At 40.8% G+C, this 18,145-nt stretch overlaps 1 protein-coding gene across 1 annotated transcript in view; it reads right to left on the reverse strand.

Annotated features, from left to right (window-relative positions):
- pip5kl1 (phosphatidylinositol-4-phosphate 5-kinase-like 1) overlaps window positions 1-18,145 on the reverse strand; it is a 62,635-nt gene that overhangs the window by 31,623 nt on the left and 12,867 nt on the right. Inside the window, exons 5-8 of the mRNA XM_033646512.2 lie at window positions 12,613-12,647; window positions 12,458-12,513; window positions 12,222-12,334; window positions 10,583-10,745 (exon numbers count right to left, since the gene is read on the reverse strand). Coding sequence (XP_033502403.2) covers window positions 10,583-10,745; window positions 12,222-12,334; window positions 12,458-12,513; window positions 12,613-12,647 — 367 coding nt within the window. The remainder of the gene's footprint in view (window positions 1-10,582; window positions 10,746-12,221; window positions 12,335-12,457; window positions 12,514-12,612; window positions 12,648-18,145) is intronic.

Below are 18,145 nucleotides of genomic sequence, written 5' to 3' on the forward strand. Positions count from 1 at the left end.
TGATAGCTAACATGTCTTTGGGGTCATAGGGTAGGAACCTCCTTTCACCAGTGTTTCATCTAGTTGGTCCCACGACACCTCCAGGAGGCTAGACAGTGATCTCTGGCGTCCCAGAGACACTCCCCTAATGCCAGATCTCACTGCTACCCGCACCAACCCAATAACCTCCTTTACCTTACTTACGCATGGCTTTCTCAGCCCAAACAGCACTGCCACCTTCAACCAAACCCAGGCCCCGTACATGTGAGCTCCAGGTAGAAACAGTGCTGATACTACCTTTCCTAGCACATTCACCAAACTCTGTCTCACACACTACATAGCATAACTCCAATATAAGCTAAAGTTAAAGGAGACAGATAACTCACAGGATCAGTAAACACACTCACCTTGCAGCATGGTCTCAAACTAAAAGGATTCAAATAGGCCACTCCCACACTTAAATACTTCCTCTTCCTGGAAGAAGTGGATCTCTCCACCTGATCTCAAGGAGTTATGTACTCTGCTTAGTAGTTCCCCCTGCTGGCCCCCAACTGACATTATTTCTTCTCACCCAGATCCATTGGCTTGCTCTACCTGCTTCATCTGACATTTCCTTCTCTATCTTCCTCAAACTCTGTCCCCGCACTCCGGGTTCCCCAAGGAGCAAGACAGCTGATCTTGCTATGAATCCCCTACACCCCACTTCCACTGGATAAATCCTAGTTTTCCATCCTCGCTGCTCAGCTTCTGCTCCTAAGTCTGCATATCTAAGCTTTTTTCTTTCATAGGCTTCTTCCACTGAGTCTTCCCAAGGAACTGTCAGCTCAATGAAATAAACTATCCATTGACTCACTGACCACAACACTATGTCAGGCCTCTGCCTGGTACAAACTATTTTCTGGGGAACAATAAGCTTTCCCCCTAAATCTACTTGCATTTCCCAATCACAAGCACCTTCAAGGTGGCCACACCCTTGCCTCCTTACTAACTTATCCCTTCTGTGTTTCTCTCCCTCACGGACAAACTGAATTGCTAAACTCCTATCCTTAACACCTTCTGAATTCACCTGTCTTTGTTTCCCTTCGATGCCTGCAGCTAAACATTTCAACACCTGGTTATGTCGCCATGTATATCGGCCTTGTGACAAGCTAACTTTACAGCCTGACAAAATATGCCTTAAAGTTGCGGTACCTGAACACAATGGGCATGATGGGTCCCCATTTACCAACAGTTTTAGGTTCTGGGGGGTTGGTAACACATCGTACAGTCAGGTCCATAATTATTTGGACGCAGCGCATTTAATCAATCATAACTTGCTGAATACTAAACTGATTCTCTCGCGTTTCTTTTTTGCTGCAAACGTCATACATGTAGCTATGATACAGGACACATGGTTTGGCTTATTTTAATATTCATAGTGGGCTTAACAGTAATAGAATATTCTGATATATGATATATGTGATGTATGATAGGTATTTTGCAAAACACACACGTCTATACATATATATATATATATATATATATATATATATATATATATATATATATACAGTCAGGTCCATAATTGTTTGGACAATGATACAGTTGTCGTCATTTTGGCTCTGTACACCACCACAATGGGTTTTAAATGAAACAATGAATACCTGCTTAAAGTGCAGACTCTCAGCTTTCATTTAAGGCTTTTTTCAAAAATGTAGTATGAACCGTGTAGGAATGACAACCATTTCTTCACACAGTCCCCTGACTTTAAGGGCTCATAAGTATTTGGACAAACTAACATAATCATCAATTAAACAGTCAGTTTTAATACTTGGTTGCAAATCCTTTACAGTCAATGACTGCCTGAAGTGTTGGACACATAGGCATCATCAGATGCTGGGCTTCTTCCCTGGTGATGCTCTGCCAGCCCTTTACTGCAGCCGTCTGCACTTCCTGCTTGTGTTTTGGGTGTTTTGCCCTCAGTTTTGGCTTCAGCAAGAGAAACGCATGCTCAATTGGATTCAGGTCAGATGATATGACTTGGCCATTGCAGAACATTCCACTTCTTTGCCTTAAAAATGTCTTTGGTTGCTTTTGCAATATGCTTCAGGTCAATGTCCAACTGCACTGTGAAGCATTGTCCAATGAGTTTTGAAGCATTTGGTTGAATCTGAGCAGATAATGGTGCCCCAAACACTTCAGCTTTCATCCTGCTGCTCTTGTAAGCAAGACAAGACTTCACTAGAATAAATACAGAGGGTTTATCACAAGATGTAAACCATTGGTTAGCCTTAAAAATGGAAGGCCAGATTAGAGTTTGTCAAAAACCATCTAAAAAGCCTGTACAGTTGTGGAACAGCATACTATGGACAGATAAAACAAAGATCAACTACCAGAATGATGGGAAGACAAGAGAAGGAAGAAGGGAAGGAACTGCTCATGATCCAAAGCACACCACCTCATCAGTGAAGCATGGTGGAGGTACTGTTATGTCATGGCCATGTATGGCTGCCAGTGGAACTGGTTCTCTTGTATTTATTGATGATGTGACTGCTGACAAGAGCAGCAGGATGAAAGCTGAAGTGTTTGGGGCACCATTATCTGCTCAGATTCAACCAAATGCTTCAAAACTCATTGGACGATGCTTCACAGTGCAGATGGACATTGACCTGAAGCATACTGCAAAAGCAACCAAAGACATTTTTAAGGCAAAGAAGTGGAATGTTCTGCAATGGCTAAGTGGCAGAGCTTCACCAGGGAAGAAGCCCAGCATCTGATGATGTCTATGTGTCCAACACTTCAGGCAGTCATTGACTGTAAAGGATTTGCAACCAAGTATTAAAACTGACTGTTTAATTGATGATTATGTTAGTTTGTCCAAATACTTATGAGCCCTTAAAGTCGGGGGACTGTGTGAAGAAATGGTTGTCATTCCTACACGGTTCATACTACATTTTTGAAAAAAGTCTTAAATGAAAGCTGAGAGTCTGCACTTTAAGCAGGTATTCATTGTTTCATTTAAAACCCACTGTAGTGGTGTACAGAGCCAAAATGACGACAACTGTATCATTGTCCAAATAATTATGGACCTGACTGTATGTAGCCCCTACCAGGAATCTAATACGATTCTCCTCCATACTCCACAGGTCCCTCCAACTAAGCTTCCTCTTCTCTACACTTTCCCAATTCAACCACTGTCCCTGTTTAGCCTGGGCCACTACCTTTGCACCCCTTAGCATCTCTTCCTGTCTACGTATCTCTTCCACGACCAGCTTTCTTTTATCTTTGAGACCTGCTTTATTCCATACCAGTTTGCCTGAGTCCAGTCCCAGGCCTCCCCGGCGAAAACTGAACATTACCTACAATCTCTGCATGCCTAAGAGCTGCCTCTGCCTCCTGAACGGCCGACCTTGGGTTCCACTTCTTCCTCTTGGTTGGATTTGGAACCACACTCCTAACTACCACGTCCTTACTCCCAGATAACAAGAGCTCTGTCCTGACCTTAGTACATTTAAATTCCTCTGTTAAACTAGATACTGGCAGCTGAAGTATCCCTTTTCCATACAATGCAACACTACTTAGGCACCTAGGAGCACCCAACCACTTCCTAATATAGGAGCTAACCGACCTTTCAATTCTCTCCACTACGGATATTGGAATTTCATAAATTGACAATGGCCACATTAACCTAGGATATAGCCCAAACTGCAAACACCACAACTTCAACTTTCCTGGAAGTTCTGATTTATCTATTAAATCCAATCCTTCTGCCACATCTTTTCTAAATTTCGCCACCTGTTCCTCATCATTCAACTCCACATTGTACCACCTACCTAAGCTCTTTACTGACTTTTCCCTAATTGTTGGGATTTCCTCATCATCTATGACAAACTTCCTATCACTTAACTTCCCTCTACGTATCGAGATGCTTCTAGACTTACTAGGCTTGATCTTCATGCTGGCCCACTTGAGGTTCTTATTTACCTTCTCTAATAGCCTCTTTGTACATGGCATTGTTGTGGTCACCAGTGTCATGTCATCCATGTAAGCCCTAACTGGTAGAAGATGCAACCCATTCTGCCGTCTCTCCCCACCTACCACCCACTTAGAAGCCCTGATGATTACTTCCATTGCCATAGTAAATGCTAATGGAGAAATTGTACACCCTGCCATGATGCCTATTTCTAGCCTCTGCCAACCTGTTGTGAAACCTGCCGTACTTAGACACAACCTAATATCCTGAAAATATGCCTTCACTAACTTAACAACTACTTGTGGCACTTTGAAGTAGTCAAACGCACTCCAAATGAGGCTATGTGGTACTAAACCAAACGCATTTGCAAGATCTAAAAATATTACATGCAGGTCCCTTTTCTTAATCTTCGCTGCCTGAATCTGGTGCCAGATCATGCTAGTATGCTCTAAACACCCTGCAAAACCTGGTATTCCTGCCTTCTGCACCATAGTATATATTAAGCTATTCCTTTATAAGTAGCTAGCTAATCTCTGCGCTACTACACTAAAGAAAAACCTTTCTTGTGTCTTAAAATTCAGTGTCAGAAGTTTGCAAAGAAACATCTTAATGATGCTTTTTGGAAACAAGTCTTGTGGACTGATGAAGTTAAAACAGAACTTTTTGGAAGCAATGAGCAAAGGTATGTTTGGAGAAAAAAGGGTGTAGAATTTCATGGAAAAAACACTTGTCCAACTGTTAAACACAGGGTGGATCGATCATGCTTTGGGCTTGTGTTGCAGCCAGTGGCACAGGGAACATTTCACAGGTAGAGGGAAGAATGAATTCATTAAATTCCAGCCAATCATCACACCATTTGTAAAAAAAGCTGAAGATGAAGATAGGATGGCTTCTACAACAAGATAATCATCATAAACACAACTTCAAATCCACAATAGACTACATCAAGAGGTGCAAGCTAAAAGGTTTTGCCATGGTCCTCACAGTCCCCTGACCTAAACATCATTAAAAATCTGTGGATAGACCTTCAAAGAGCTGTGCATACAGGATGGCCCAAGAATCTCAGAGCTGAAAGCCTTTTGCAGGAATAATTGGTGAAAATCCTCCAAACAAGAATTGAAAGACTCCTAGCTAGCTACAAAAACCATTTAGAAGCTGTAATACTTGCCACAGGGGTGGTGTTACTAAGCACTGACTATGCAGGGTGCCCAAACCTTTGCTTCAGGCCCTTTTCCTTGTTTGTTATTTTGAAACTGTAAAGTATTGACATTAAAAAGTACTCTTGCTTAACATATTGAAGAAATGTGTCATGTTTAACTTCATCGCTTTCGGAAATCACTTCATCTTGTGCTTACTTAACTACCGAATGAATGAATGAATGAATGAACGGTTTTATTCACACACACAAAATAAATACAGTTAGGTCTTCAGGACTTCATCAAGATGTGCATGAATCAGGACTCCCAGAGAAGCTATTTAAGCTTTTAGGAGGGAGCCTGATTACAAATGGCAATTAGGTGTGACAGTAGTAAACCAGGCAGCTGCAAAGCTACAGATGACTAGAATACATAGGGGACAAGTAACATGCACAAGACAACATATACATTCAACATCCATAGACATACAATGAATAAAGCAAATCACAAGTTAGTAAATATCCATATTCAATCATGAACTTTAACCCCATCTGGCCTCTTGTTTGTGTACTCCGGCCAAATTCAAAAACAGATCTAGGGCCCCGTTTTGCGTTTTGATAGTAGTTCAACTCTGCAAGTCTAATCTAAGATCATAGCGCTGGAACAGAGGGCGTGAAAGGGCATCAAACCTGGACCGAGACACGGCTCTTATGATTTTCTTTTGCAGGGCTTTGTTACTAAATACTGTATGTGCCGTTTGGAACTAAGAGACTCATCTATGAGGACCCCCAGGAATTTTGTGGTGTATACTCTTTTTATTTCTTTCCCCCTTATCTCAATATTGAGATGATTGGATGGTATGTTTTTATTGGAGCTGAACAAAATATAATTTGTTTTAGTGATATTAAGTGATAACTTATTGCAACGGAACCAAGAATCAACTTTTAACAATTCATTATTTAATAATTCTCGCAGTTCATGTAGATTTTTATGGGAAAGAAACAAATTTGTATCGTCCGCAAAGATTACTTTGTATAATATAGGTGAGCAGTTTATGAAATCATTTATATATATAATAAAGAGCAAAGGCCCCAAAAGTGAGCCCTGGGGCACCCCATATTTGATGTCCCTATGGCACAAGTTATGATTATTTATATTTACAAATTGTTGTCTGTTTTGCAAGTAACTTGAAAACTAGTCGAGCGCCAAACCTCTGATACCATGTTGTAACTTAGTTAACAGAATGTTGGGATCTAAGGTGTAGAAGGCCTTTGATAGGTCCAGGAAAACACCAATCCCATAATCTCCCTCTTCAATAGCATCATTTATTTTCTCTTTTAGGTCTAGTATGGCCATACATGTGGTACTCCTTTTTCTAAATCTGTACTGTGTTTTGCAGAGAATATTCAATTTGTCCAGGTAATTACTTAGTCTGTTGTACACTCCTCTCTCATATACCTTTGGGAGAGTAGGTAAAACAGATATAGGACAGTAATTACATAAATTATTTTTATCTTCAGATTTAAATATTGTAGGTATGTAAGTATGATTCTAGCTTTTTTTTGTCATTTTTGGGACAATACCATGTAATTACGATAAATTTATGCAGGGTGCAAGGGGTTTGACAATTATGTGTGCTATGGCTTTGACATTTTTGCTACATATCCCATCTGCATCAACTGTATGTGAACCTTTTATTTAGGGTTAGGGTTAGGGGTTAGGGGGTTAGGGGTTAGTTGTTTTTTGTTTGTTTTTTTTTTTAGTTTTTTGGGGGGGGGGGGGTGATTACCTGTAAAATATTGAATACAGGAAACACCCAGAGGAGGAATTATTTCTTTGGCTAGATTTTCACCAATGGAAGCAAAGTACTCATTAAAATTCTCGGCAAATTCGACTTCACTAATATTTGTTACATCAGGGAGCACCTTTGATTTTTGGTTTCTATTTAGTACTTGATTTAATACAGACCATGTCCTTTTAGAGTCACCCTAGGCTGCTGTTATATGTTCTGAGTAATATTTGCATTTATTTCTATACCTGTTATATCTATCTTTATTAGTTGCACTAGGATTTTTAATGTACTGCTTATACTGTATAACTTATTTTTAGATTTAATAGAATTTAAAATCCCCTTCGTGAGCCATGGATTTTGATCACTATTGCTGCTCATTACAATCCTCTCAGGGATAGTACGTTGGATTGAGTCTGATATTCCACTGATGAGGCTGTCATAAGCAGTGTCAGGATCATTAGCCTCATAGACATCAATCCATGTCCTGCTCCCCATACATTCACATAATTCTTTCAGAGTTCTATCATTTATAATTCTTGTTTTGATTTTTGTATGAGATGATGTATGTTTGCAACCCGTGTTGAGAAACAGCACAATGGGATAGTGGTCAGATATATCAACAGGGATAACACCAGACTCTAGCTTTGTATTCTGAATGTTTGTGACAATGTTGTCAATTATAGACTGAGAGGAGGGTGTAACTCTAGTAGGAATATTTATGGTTGGAAAAAAGGAAAAGCAGTGCAGAGTATTTAAGAAGTCTTGTTTGTGACCGTCGTCCTCAGAAATGTCTATATTGTAGTCTCCTAACATGATACAGTTTTTGTTAGATTGGTTTATAGCATAAAGGGTTTCCTCAAGTTTATCTCTAAACACATCCAAATTAGAATCAGGTGGACGATAGATTATTCCAACCAGGAGTCTGGCCTTTACATAAAGACATACCCCACCACCTTTTTGACCCAATCTATCTTTGTGGTAAAGTTTATATCCATCAAGGTTCAAAGTATCAAGATGTGACGTATTGCTAATCCATGTTTCAGTACAACCAATGATATCAAAATCACATCCTGAGATAGAAAGGAAAGAAATGAGCTCACCATGATGTGTATTGTTTAGACTTCTTTTTTTTCTCCTCCTTTTTTTTCTACCTGTCTGCATTGGTCTTCGTAGCTTAGCCCCACAAAAGGGTGTAAGCTTCTTATGAAGATTGATGCACTGTTAATCTTGCAGTCAAGTATTTTATACCCACACTGTGCGTGGTTGTGACCGTCACCCACCCTCCCTGGAGACTAGCCTATCAGCCTTTATTGGAAAAACTTCCTAATATGAGCCAGAGAGGGCCGTGATACACCAAAGTGTGTCAAGGGGAAAGTAAGGAACAAGCAGAGGGGATTGAGGGGCAAGTGCTTAAGTCCTGAGTTATATAGTGACAGTGCATGCAGAGAAGAAGCGGGAAAAAAACAAACAAACAAACAAACAAACAAACAAAAAAACAGAGGAGAAACAGGCAGTGTAGCTGATGTATTGTGGCCTTGAGGTGGTTGTGCTCCATACAGATTATCAAAAATAAACATATACATGTCTACTATACTGTACTGAAAAACAAAAACAAAAGAGAAGTCTATACTGAACACCAAAAATGTGAGAGTCCTTGTGGAGAAGAGCTGCCAGCGCAGTGTGGTAGGTTCGAGAAGCAAGTGGGCCCCTTTTAAGTGATCCCATCAGTTCTTTGCGATGCGTCATGGAGCTGAAGTATCGAACATGCATGCGTGTATTTGAACCCTCCCAATGTGTTTATGAAAACCATCACCAGGGTCCAGGGCCAGCCCTGCTGGGGAAGGCGGGCGGTATGGCACCCCAAGACCGCAGGAGTGCCCAGACCCCACGCCCAGGGAGCCGCAGAACACCATGCAGGCCCAAGGACCCAGGGCGGCAATGGCCAACACCCCCAGAGAGCCAGAGACACACCCCAGACGCCCGACGCGGACCCCCCCCCGCCATTAGCCAATGGGTACAGTGCTGCTAGCTCACAGTAAACAAAATTTTGACCAGGGGTGCCCAAACTTTTGCATGCCACTGTATAAGGTTATACAGTGCCCTCCAAAAGTATTGGAACACTGAGTCCAATTCGTTTACTTTTGTTGTCAACTGAAAACATTTGGGTTTGACATCAAAAGATGAATATGAGACAAGAGATCAACATTTCAGCTTTTATTTCCAGGTATTTACATCTGGATCTGATACACAACTTAGAAGATAGCATTATTTGTAATGGAACACAAAATTTTTAGGTGAGCAAAAGTATTGGAACATATAAACTTAAAATAGATTAAAGTGAATGAGACTTAATATTTAGTTGCAAATCCTTTGCTTTCAATAACTGCATCAAGCCTGTGACCCATTGACATCACCGAACTTTTGCATTCTTCTTTTGTGATGCTTTTCCAGGCTTTCACCGCAGCCTCTTTCAGCTGTTGTTTGTTTTGGGGGGTTACTCCCTTCAGTCTCCTCTTCAGCAGGTAAAATGCATGCTCTATTGGGTTTAAGTCTGGAGACTGACTTGGCCAGTCTAAAACCTTCCACTTCTTGCCCCTGATGAACTCCTTTGTTGTTTTGGCAGTGTGTTTTGGGTCGTTATCTTGCTGCATGATGAAGGATCTCCCAATCAGTTTGGTTGCATCTTTCTTTAAATTAACAGACAGAATGTTTCTGTAGACTTCTGAGTCTTCTGCGAACAGTAGATTGTGATACCTTCACTCCTGCCCTCTGGATGTTGTTGCTGATGTCACTAACAGTTGTTTTAGGGTCTTTCTTTACAGCTCTCACAATGTTTCTGTCATCAACTGCTGATGTTTTCCTTGGTCTACCTGTTCGACATCTGTTGCTCAGTACACCAGTGGTTTCTTTCTTCTTCAGGACATTCCAAATGGTTGTACTGGCTATGGCCAATGTTTGTGCAATGGCTCTGATTGATTGTCCATCTTCTCTCAGATTCACAATTGCTTCTTTTTCACCCATAGACAGCTCTCTGGTTTTCATGTTGGTTCCACCTCTAAATGCAGTCTGCACAGGCAAAACCTATCCTACCCAATCTGAAACTGAGCTCAGACATTCAGTGCTATTTATTGTTTGAATAATCAGTGTAATTGGGAGACACCCGGGCAACAAAACACACCTGTCAGTCACATGTTCCAATACTTTTGCTCTCATGAAAAATGGGTGGGTTCAAACAAAAGGTGCTATCTTCTAAGTTGTGTATCAGATCCAGATGTAAATACCTGGAAATAAAAGCTGAAATGTTGATCTCTTGTCCCATATTCATCTTTTGATGTCAAACCCAAATATTTTCAGTCTACAACAAAAATAAAGGAATTGGCCTCACTGTTCCAATACTTTTGGAGGGCACTGTATAACAAACCCCACAGTTCCAGAATGTTCTTGCTATTTTCAGTTTCAATAAAATGTATTTAAATCATTATGGTTGTTATGTTTTCATGTCCTAGGTAAAACAGGACATGATATTGTGTAATGGTAGGTGTTTTTTCTCCATAAATGAGTGATGTAAATCTTGAAACACACATTCTCTCTGCTCTCTGAAATATTACTTATAAGCTATACATTCTTAAAAGATCTGTAGTTCAAAATTTGGTATAGACACTTGATAAGAGGGGATTCTCATAGTGTGAAGGTATAAAACATGAACAGTATGTAGACACTGACTTTTTTGTTCTCATGATGAGAGTGGCGAAGGAGAGACTCGGGTGGCGTTCATCATTGTGTAAGGGCTGATGAGCCAGGAGGAGGCTGTAGTCCAACACATTAAGCCTCCGAAGGAAGTTTGTGTCGATCTCCACCTGCCGTAGCAGCCAGGAACGCTGTTGGTCTGCACACATACACACCACATAACATCACAACTAAATCACTGCTGTACAGAGATATACAGCAAACACATATATTCACGTTAAAGGGGCAGTGTGTAATATTTGGCATGGTTTATTGTCAATCTGAATCTGGATCTGAATATTCTACCCATTAATATGTTTATACAAGTGTATAATCGCTATAAAATAAAATTTGTTTGGTTTTCGTAGCCTTATAATTATGCTTTTATATATATATATATATATATATATATATATATAGCAAGGGTCTTGCTTTAGAGAGGTCGCCATCTTGCGCCGCCATGTATGTACGGCAGACCGAGTGGACAATCCAGCCAGCCAGAGAACGCGTTTCGCGTGTATAAATGAACCAACGAAGACAGCGGAAGGAAGGAAGAAGGAGGAGGAAACAGCAGAGAGTGTTAGTAGTTCGTCGATAGAGAGTAGTGAAAAGTTTTTTTAGTTATAAAGTTTGCGAATGGACCACACTTACCACGCAACAGGAGAGAATGAACCCAAACCGTCATCTGCGCGGAAAAGAAGACGCAACTTCACTCCTTGTGATGCACTCTCTGCTGCGCTTTTCCTCCTGATGATATATCTCCCCAACGATGGTAGCAGTAGCACCGAATCCCATTCTGTGCATTCAGCCTCTCTTCTCACCCGCTCAGCATCAAACACATGGAGTTCCTCATCTGTATGCTCCGGCTTAAACAGGTATGGCTCTGGGTCTGTGTCTGCTACAAGAAACTCTTCAAAATCGCGTTCAAAGTCGTCCATTGCAGCTACTATAGTCCGGAGATATTGCTAGGCTAAATAAACAGCTGAGCTCTGTTTACTGGCTACGTTGTCAGTCAGTGTACGGGCTGGAGATTGACGGAGCAGAGAGTAGTAGTATGGTAAACGAGTATGTGTGTATGAAGTGTGTCTGTTACGCTAGAAGAGTCAGAGTTTGGGACAGAGTCTTTTACCCCCTGGAGTGTTACCAGAGTTTCTGGACTGCTCAAATAAACGGGCCTTTTTCCTGAACGCTCCTCTGGTCTCCTGCTCGTGAGGGATTCATTACAATATCGTAACATGGTTTAGATTTCTAAATAAATATTCACCTTGTCGCTAGATAGACCTACTCCTGAAAAACTCGTGCGCAAGGCTTTTTGTCCCTATGAGGCCACCGTCATTTACCCGACGGGAGGGGTGAGTGAGTGAGCCCTGCAATCTAGAATTTGACCACTGATGTCACTGTTTTCAACCCATTTTACACACTGGCCCTTTAAAGATGTTACCACTGGCATTTACACAAAACATCAGCATTGTTTTTTATGTGAATGAGATTTGACATGTTGAGATAGAAGAATTTATTGTGGCTCAGTGTGAAACAATACACTGATTGGCCTGAGGGGGGCAATTATGCTACCCTTACTAGTACACAGCTTCATATGACTCACAGCACACATAAAAATCACATTCTGTTTCCTTACCCAGAGTGATGTACTGGCCTTCAAAGTTGAGATCTTTGAGAACCACAATAATCTGGCTTCCTTCTGGTGCAGGCTCTGTCCAGCGACTCACCTCACAGCCCTTTATGTCGTACCTGCGACACAAAACACGCATCAAACAACACAGAGAGGCTGCACTGTCTACTTCTGTCATTTTAAAATCATACCAACATACTGCTCATCCTTTGTATTTCAAGGGGCAAGCAAATCAAACATACCTGGCATTGATGCGATCATCAGGATAAAACACACTTTGCATAACAATGAAGTATTTCTGCAAAGGACAAATGAAAAAGGACATGTGTTTTACAATGCTTTGTAACATCTATAAATTATAATGTCAACTGGAACAGTAATAACATTTGATCTGTACCTTCCGCCTGTGTGGGATTTTGATCCTGTGAACACCTTGGAAAGAGTGAGAAAAAAATCAGTCCAATGCAACATATTATCCAACATATTATAATTGACTATTTATACTTACAGCAGACACAGTAGCAGTGTTGGGGATGACATATTGACAAAAGTAAAACATTACAGTATTACATTTTATCAGTGATAAAGTATTATAACGCATTACCAACAGGATTTCAGGTAATATTATTACATTTACAATGACACGCAACACGTTACCACCCAAAATAAACTGTTTATTGTTTTCATTTTTCATTCATCTACACTGATCCACACCGCTTCACTTCCACCAGTGCACCACCAAAGAAATATATACAATTACAGACTACATAATAGAAGGGCACCTGCAACATCTACAACAAATCTCATTCTGCTTTTGTGTCCGAAGGCTGCTAGAAAGCAGCGCGGATAAGCAGTTGGCCTTGTTTTTTCCTCGTCCCAGTGATCAGTACATCTGGGTGATGTTAGTAGCCTATATGTTGGACATGTTTCCATTCGTATCCTCTACAACTGCAGAGCAATGCTGTCGCACTGTCCCATTCTAAATCAAATCAAACTTTATTTGTGTAGCACTTTACATACATTAAAAATGCAGCACAAAGTGTTTGACAGAATAAAAACTTACAACAAAAATATGACATACATACTGAAAACCCGTTCCTCCCACCCCCACATACACACACACACATGCACACACACGGTCAATATAGTCAGTAACATGGCTGGGCACTGAGGAACCAGGTGAGGAAAGAACCACATATGGGGAGCCATCCACACTGAGAGGTGTCACAGCCTACGGCCATAGGGAGCCCCCCAGTCCTCCGGACCTGGCGGATCTCCAGGACGACGACCCTGCGGGCAGACCGGGCACACCTCTCAGCGTGGAGGCCCCCCCTCTCAGCGTGGAGGCCCCCCATGAGGAAACAAAGATAAAATAAGTATGAGACAAAATAATAATAATGAATAAATACATAAATAAATAAATGAAGATTTAGAAACTTAATAATAATAAAATGCATAAAGATTTAAAAATGAATCATTTAAAAGCATTAGAAATTAAAATAACATATAATATAAGAATTAAAAGAGTAAAAGAAATCAGTTAAAAGCCAAACTAAAAAGGTGAGTCTTGAGCCTCCTCTTAAAAACATTAACAGTCTCTGCAATCCTGATGCTCTCCGGCAGGCTGTTCCGTAAGTGAGGGCCATAATGGCTGAATGCCTCCCCGTGGGTTTTTGTTCTAACTTTTGGAACTGTTAAAAGGCTGGTGCTGGAGGACCTCAGGATCCGCGAGGGTTGATATGATAAAAGCAGGTCAGATAAATAAGATGGCCCAAGACCGTTAAGACATTTAAAAACTAATAAAAGAACCTTAAAATCGATCCTGAAACACACGGGGAGCCAATGCAGCGATTTTAAAACTGGTGTAATGTGTGCCCGCCCTCTGTATAACTCTTTCTCCAGTGCTTTTGTAGCTGCAAATTGGGAACTGACAGGCAGGTTTTCCAGCTTCAGTGTATTCATTTGTGCTAACATTAACATTTGTTTATTGAGTTTCGTATTATACACCAACAAATATTTATCCATATCTCATAATTATCAGACTTTGATCCTCTGCCTGACCCTTCCTGTGTCTAAGGCTATTCAATTATTTAAAAAGATCCAGGCTATTTAATTGTTCTATATAATCACACTATTATTAATATAAGATGGGATTTTAATACAAAGTGGTAACTACTGTATGTGAATGCATGAATGGGTCAGATCTGTGCAGCACTGCATTTGAAATGACCTGTAATAAACTGGAGCTTCTGTGCTTTGATTACCTGCTGTGAAACAACACGACCCTCATACATTTAAGATTAACTTTAGTTCTTCTGAGCTCATTTTGGTGAAAGGAACACAAAAGTAGTGTAATAAGTAACTTATTACTCTACACAGAGAGTAATATTGTAAAGCAACATATTACTTTCAAATGAAGGTAACTAGTAATATGTAATACATTGTATTTTAAGAGTAACTTGCCCAATGCTGTACAGTAGTAAAATTGCAATGCACATGCAATTTCATGTTTCTGGCCATTCCATGAATGTAAGCCCAATATTTACTGTCTTTTAGTTCTGTTTTTTTTTTTTTAAATATATATATATTTTTAATTCGAAATGGAATGGAACTGAAAATAGTGCAAAAGGAACTGTTGAGAGATGCAAGGAGGCAACACAGAGAGATTATACAGCAGAGTTTTATCCTAACCAACTCTAAAAAGCTATGAGACTCTATGAAAGTTTTGACCAATATGAATTAAATGATTCTTATGTTGGATTTAAATACAAGCCTTTTATTGTGGATTGTAATAATGAGACCATTTCAACAAATGATTCAAGCTTCAGGCTGTTGGTTGGTGACCTACAAAAGATGCAGTCATCTGTTTGTATGAGTAATTATGTATATTGCAATGCCTATATTGAGCTTATGGTGCATATTTTAGTTGTTCTTCATCTTAAATTTAAGTAATTCATTATCGTGATTGTGATAATGATCATTAGTTGTTTTGTTGCCCCCTGTAGCACCTAATGTCTTTCGCACAGTGCTTGATGCAAGTGCGAATAAGGTTAGGGTCAGGTGGCGCAGGAGTGACTCAAAACAATGTTCATCTGCACACAATGCAATGGCACAGAGCTGGTTGAATCGGCAGTTTCCCTTTAGTGACCTGTGAAGAGCTCACCCCATCATGGTGCCTCAAACACTCATACACTGTATGGACTCATACACTGTCCCTGCCCTCAGGGTCAGTCCTTTTCTAATTAAGTGGTATTTTTCCTTTTTAACCAATCAAATGCAGTATTTCAGGGACAACAACTACCTTTCAGAATCCAGATCAGCACAGGTGTCCCATCGGGTGTGCAAACATCCACCCTAGGAACCACATTTTGAAAATTTCAGAAGACACTGCTATCCTCAGCCTTTAAGTCCTTCAGGCTATTTCAATGAAAAAGAGAGTTTTTCTGCCAAAGTGTGAGAAAGACTGAGGGGCTGGTTCTAGACCCATATGTCAGTGGGGGATCATAAGCTGGTGGTCATACATGATGAACCAACTGATCAGGTCTGCTCCAACTCCACCCTAGTGTTCACTTGGAAAGCACCTTTAGCTGGGAGTCACATGTTGAAAGTTTGTGTTCTCATTTACGGCAGAGATTAACCGAACCTACCCTAACCCTAGCCCTTTTTACTAGAGATGTCCTGATCAAGTTTTTTTTTTAACCCCGATCAAATCAAAGTCAAATAACATATAGAATCTGCCGATACCAAATTCCAATCCTATACTTCTATTTTCTGAGATAAAACAGCTGCACAGTGTACACTTCAAATACACTGAAGTTATTGAAATCAAATGTACATGCTTGACAACTCAAAAGCTCTGCAATGTATTAAGAAAACTAGAATTACTGCCCCATGGTTGTATGCCACCATGCGCCAAGTTTCTTATCAGGTTTTATCATCTCATTCAATTTCTCTTTCAGTTTACATCCATGTGTGTGAAAACATGGATGTTTCACACTCATCTCCCCCCCCAACAGCACAGAAGATCTATACAATCAGCACAGTTTCAAAGTGGACACTCAAGATGAGTGTCACCAATTAAGTACCTGACCAAATGTCTCCCCTACTGTTCCTGAGTAATGATGTTAACTAATGCCAGAAAAGTGTTTTATGCAGAACATTACGATGTCACAGTGAAGTTGACCTATGACCTTTTGGATATAAAATGTCATCACTTTATCATTTTATCCTATTAGACATTTGTATGAAGTTTGGTCATAATTAGCATATGAATTCTTTAGGTATGGCCAAAAACATATTTTGTAAAGTAGCACTGACCTTGGCCTTTGACCACAAAATTCTTATCAGTTTATTCTTCAGTTCAAATGGACATCTATGTCAAATTTAAAGAAATTGAATGAAGCCTACATTTCCCATGAACTCTAGCGCGTATTGTCATAAAGACGCTTACCTGGCTCGTGCATGTGTTTGTTTTGGGGATGAATGAAACAACAAGATGAGAAAACTTTGCCCCCGCTCCTATCGGGGATCCCAGCTCACCTCTGCTGCACCCCAGCTCCACCTCTCCTGCGTAAGCGCCACTGCCGCCGGGGTAAATGCAGCGGTCGGCTGGTAAGGCTGAAGGCCTGTTTGGCGAGCAATTCCACGGCTTCTTGGACTGAGTATGGAGCGGTGCCTCGCCTCTTTATTTCTCGGCACTCGCTGGACCCTGTTGACGCCTGGCTGATACCTGTCGTCGGCCCGGATGAGGTGTTCCAGCCCCGCGGCCCCTGCTCTCCTCGTTCCCGCTGGCGCGGGGTGAATCTGCGCAACCTGCGGCCTCTGTGTGTGGCTCCCCGGACAGCTAACGCCGTGGACCTGCCGGCTCCTGTCAGGATTGGGCTGGTAAATGCTAGATCGCTAGCAAACAAAACGTTTATCCTAAAGGATTTCCTGACTTCCCGAGGATTGGATTTTCTCTGTGTGACTGAGACGTGGCTGACTGTTGGTGAGTCCAGTGCTTTCACAGAACTTTTACCCGATGATTGCTGCTATTTTAACTCCCCGCGGACGTCGGATCGAGGAGGAGGAATAGCAACTATTTATAAGAGTCACTAAATGTAAGCAGCTAGGTAAGATGAAGTGTGCCGTCTGAGTGCCGTAAATCGCTTAATCCTGGAAGTGAACTGGAGCGGACCCGGACACAGTTTCCTAAAGGTATGGATATACACTATATAGAAATAGCTTATCTTCACACTGATGGTCTCATTTGCTGTTGTAGGTCACGCACAGACATCAGCAGAAACAAGAGACTTTTGCATATCCAGTTAAAAGTTCCCTGTAGCGGCTTTAAGATATCACGTTCACAAGATTGAGATGGATGCAAGGCCACAGTGACCTTGAACCACCAAAATCTAATCAGTTCATCACTGTGTCCAAGTCAACCTTTGTGCTAAATTTGAAAAAATTCCCTCAAGGCATTCTTGAGATATCGCATTCACGAGAATGAGACAGACAAGGTCACAGTGACCTTAACCTATCACCACTAAAAACAGTCAATTCATCGCTGAGTCCAAGTTGACATTTATGGCAAATTTGAAGAAATTCCTGTGAGGCGTTCTTGAGATATTGCCTCCTAATTATGCCTCAGGCCACAGCTATCGTCGGCACAGAGGCATAAAAATCTATGCATCGAAGCTGTTCCTAAGTGTTTATTTATCTATTCATTTCACAAAATAAGTAAATAGGTATAAAATAGCAAACCCTCTCTTTATTTTGGCCTTGTCGCTGTCTCAAGGGAATTTCTCTGTACCTGTGACTGTGCTCTAGTGTTGCCTGGTTGCAGCCTTTGCATGAGTTGAATCAACTGTGTTCCCCTAACTGTTAAGTTTCATTGTCTGTACATCTTTTGCATAAATCAGCTTACATCAATGTATTACTCTTATTGGCTT

Source organism: Epinephelus lanceolatus, chromosome 19, assembly GCF_041903045.1.
Source record: "Epinephelus lanceolatus isolate andai-2023 chromosome 19, ASM4190304v1, whole genome shotgun sequence".
In the NCBI taxonomy this organism is placed as follows: domain Eukaryota; kingdom Metazoa; phylum Chordata; class Actinopteri; order Perciformes; family Serranidae; genus Epinephelus; species Epinephelus lanceolatus.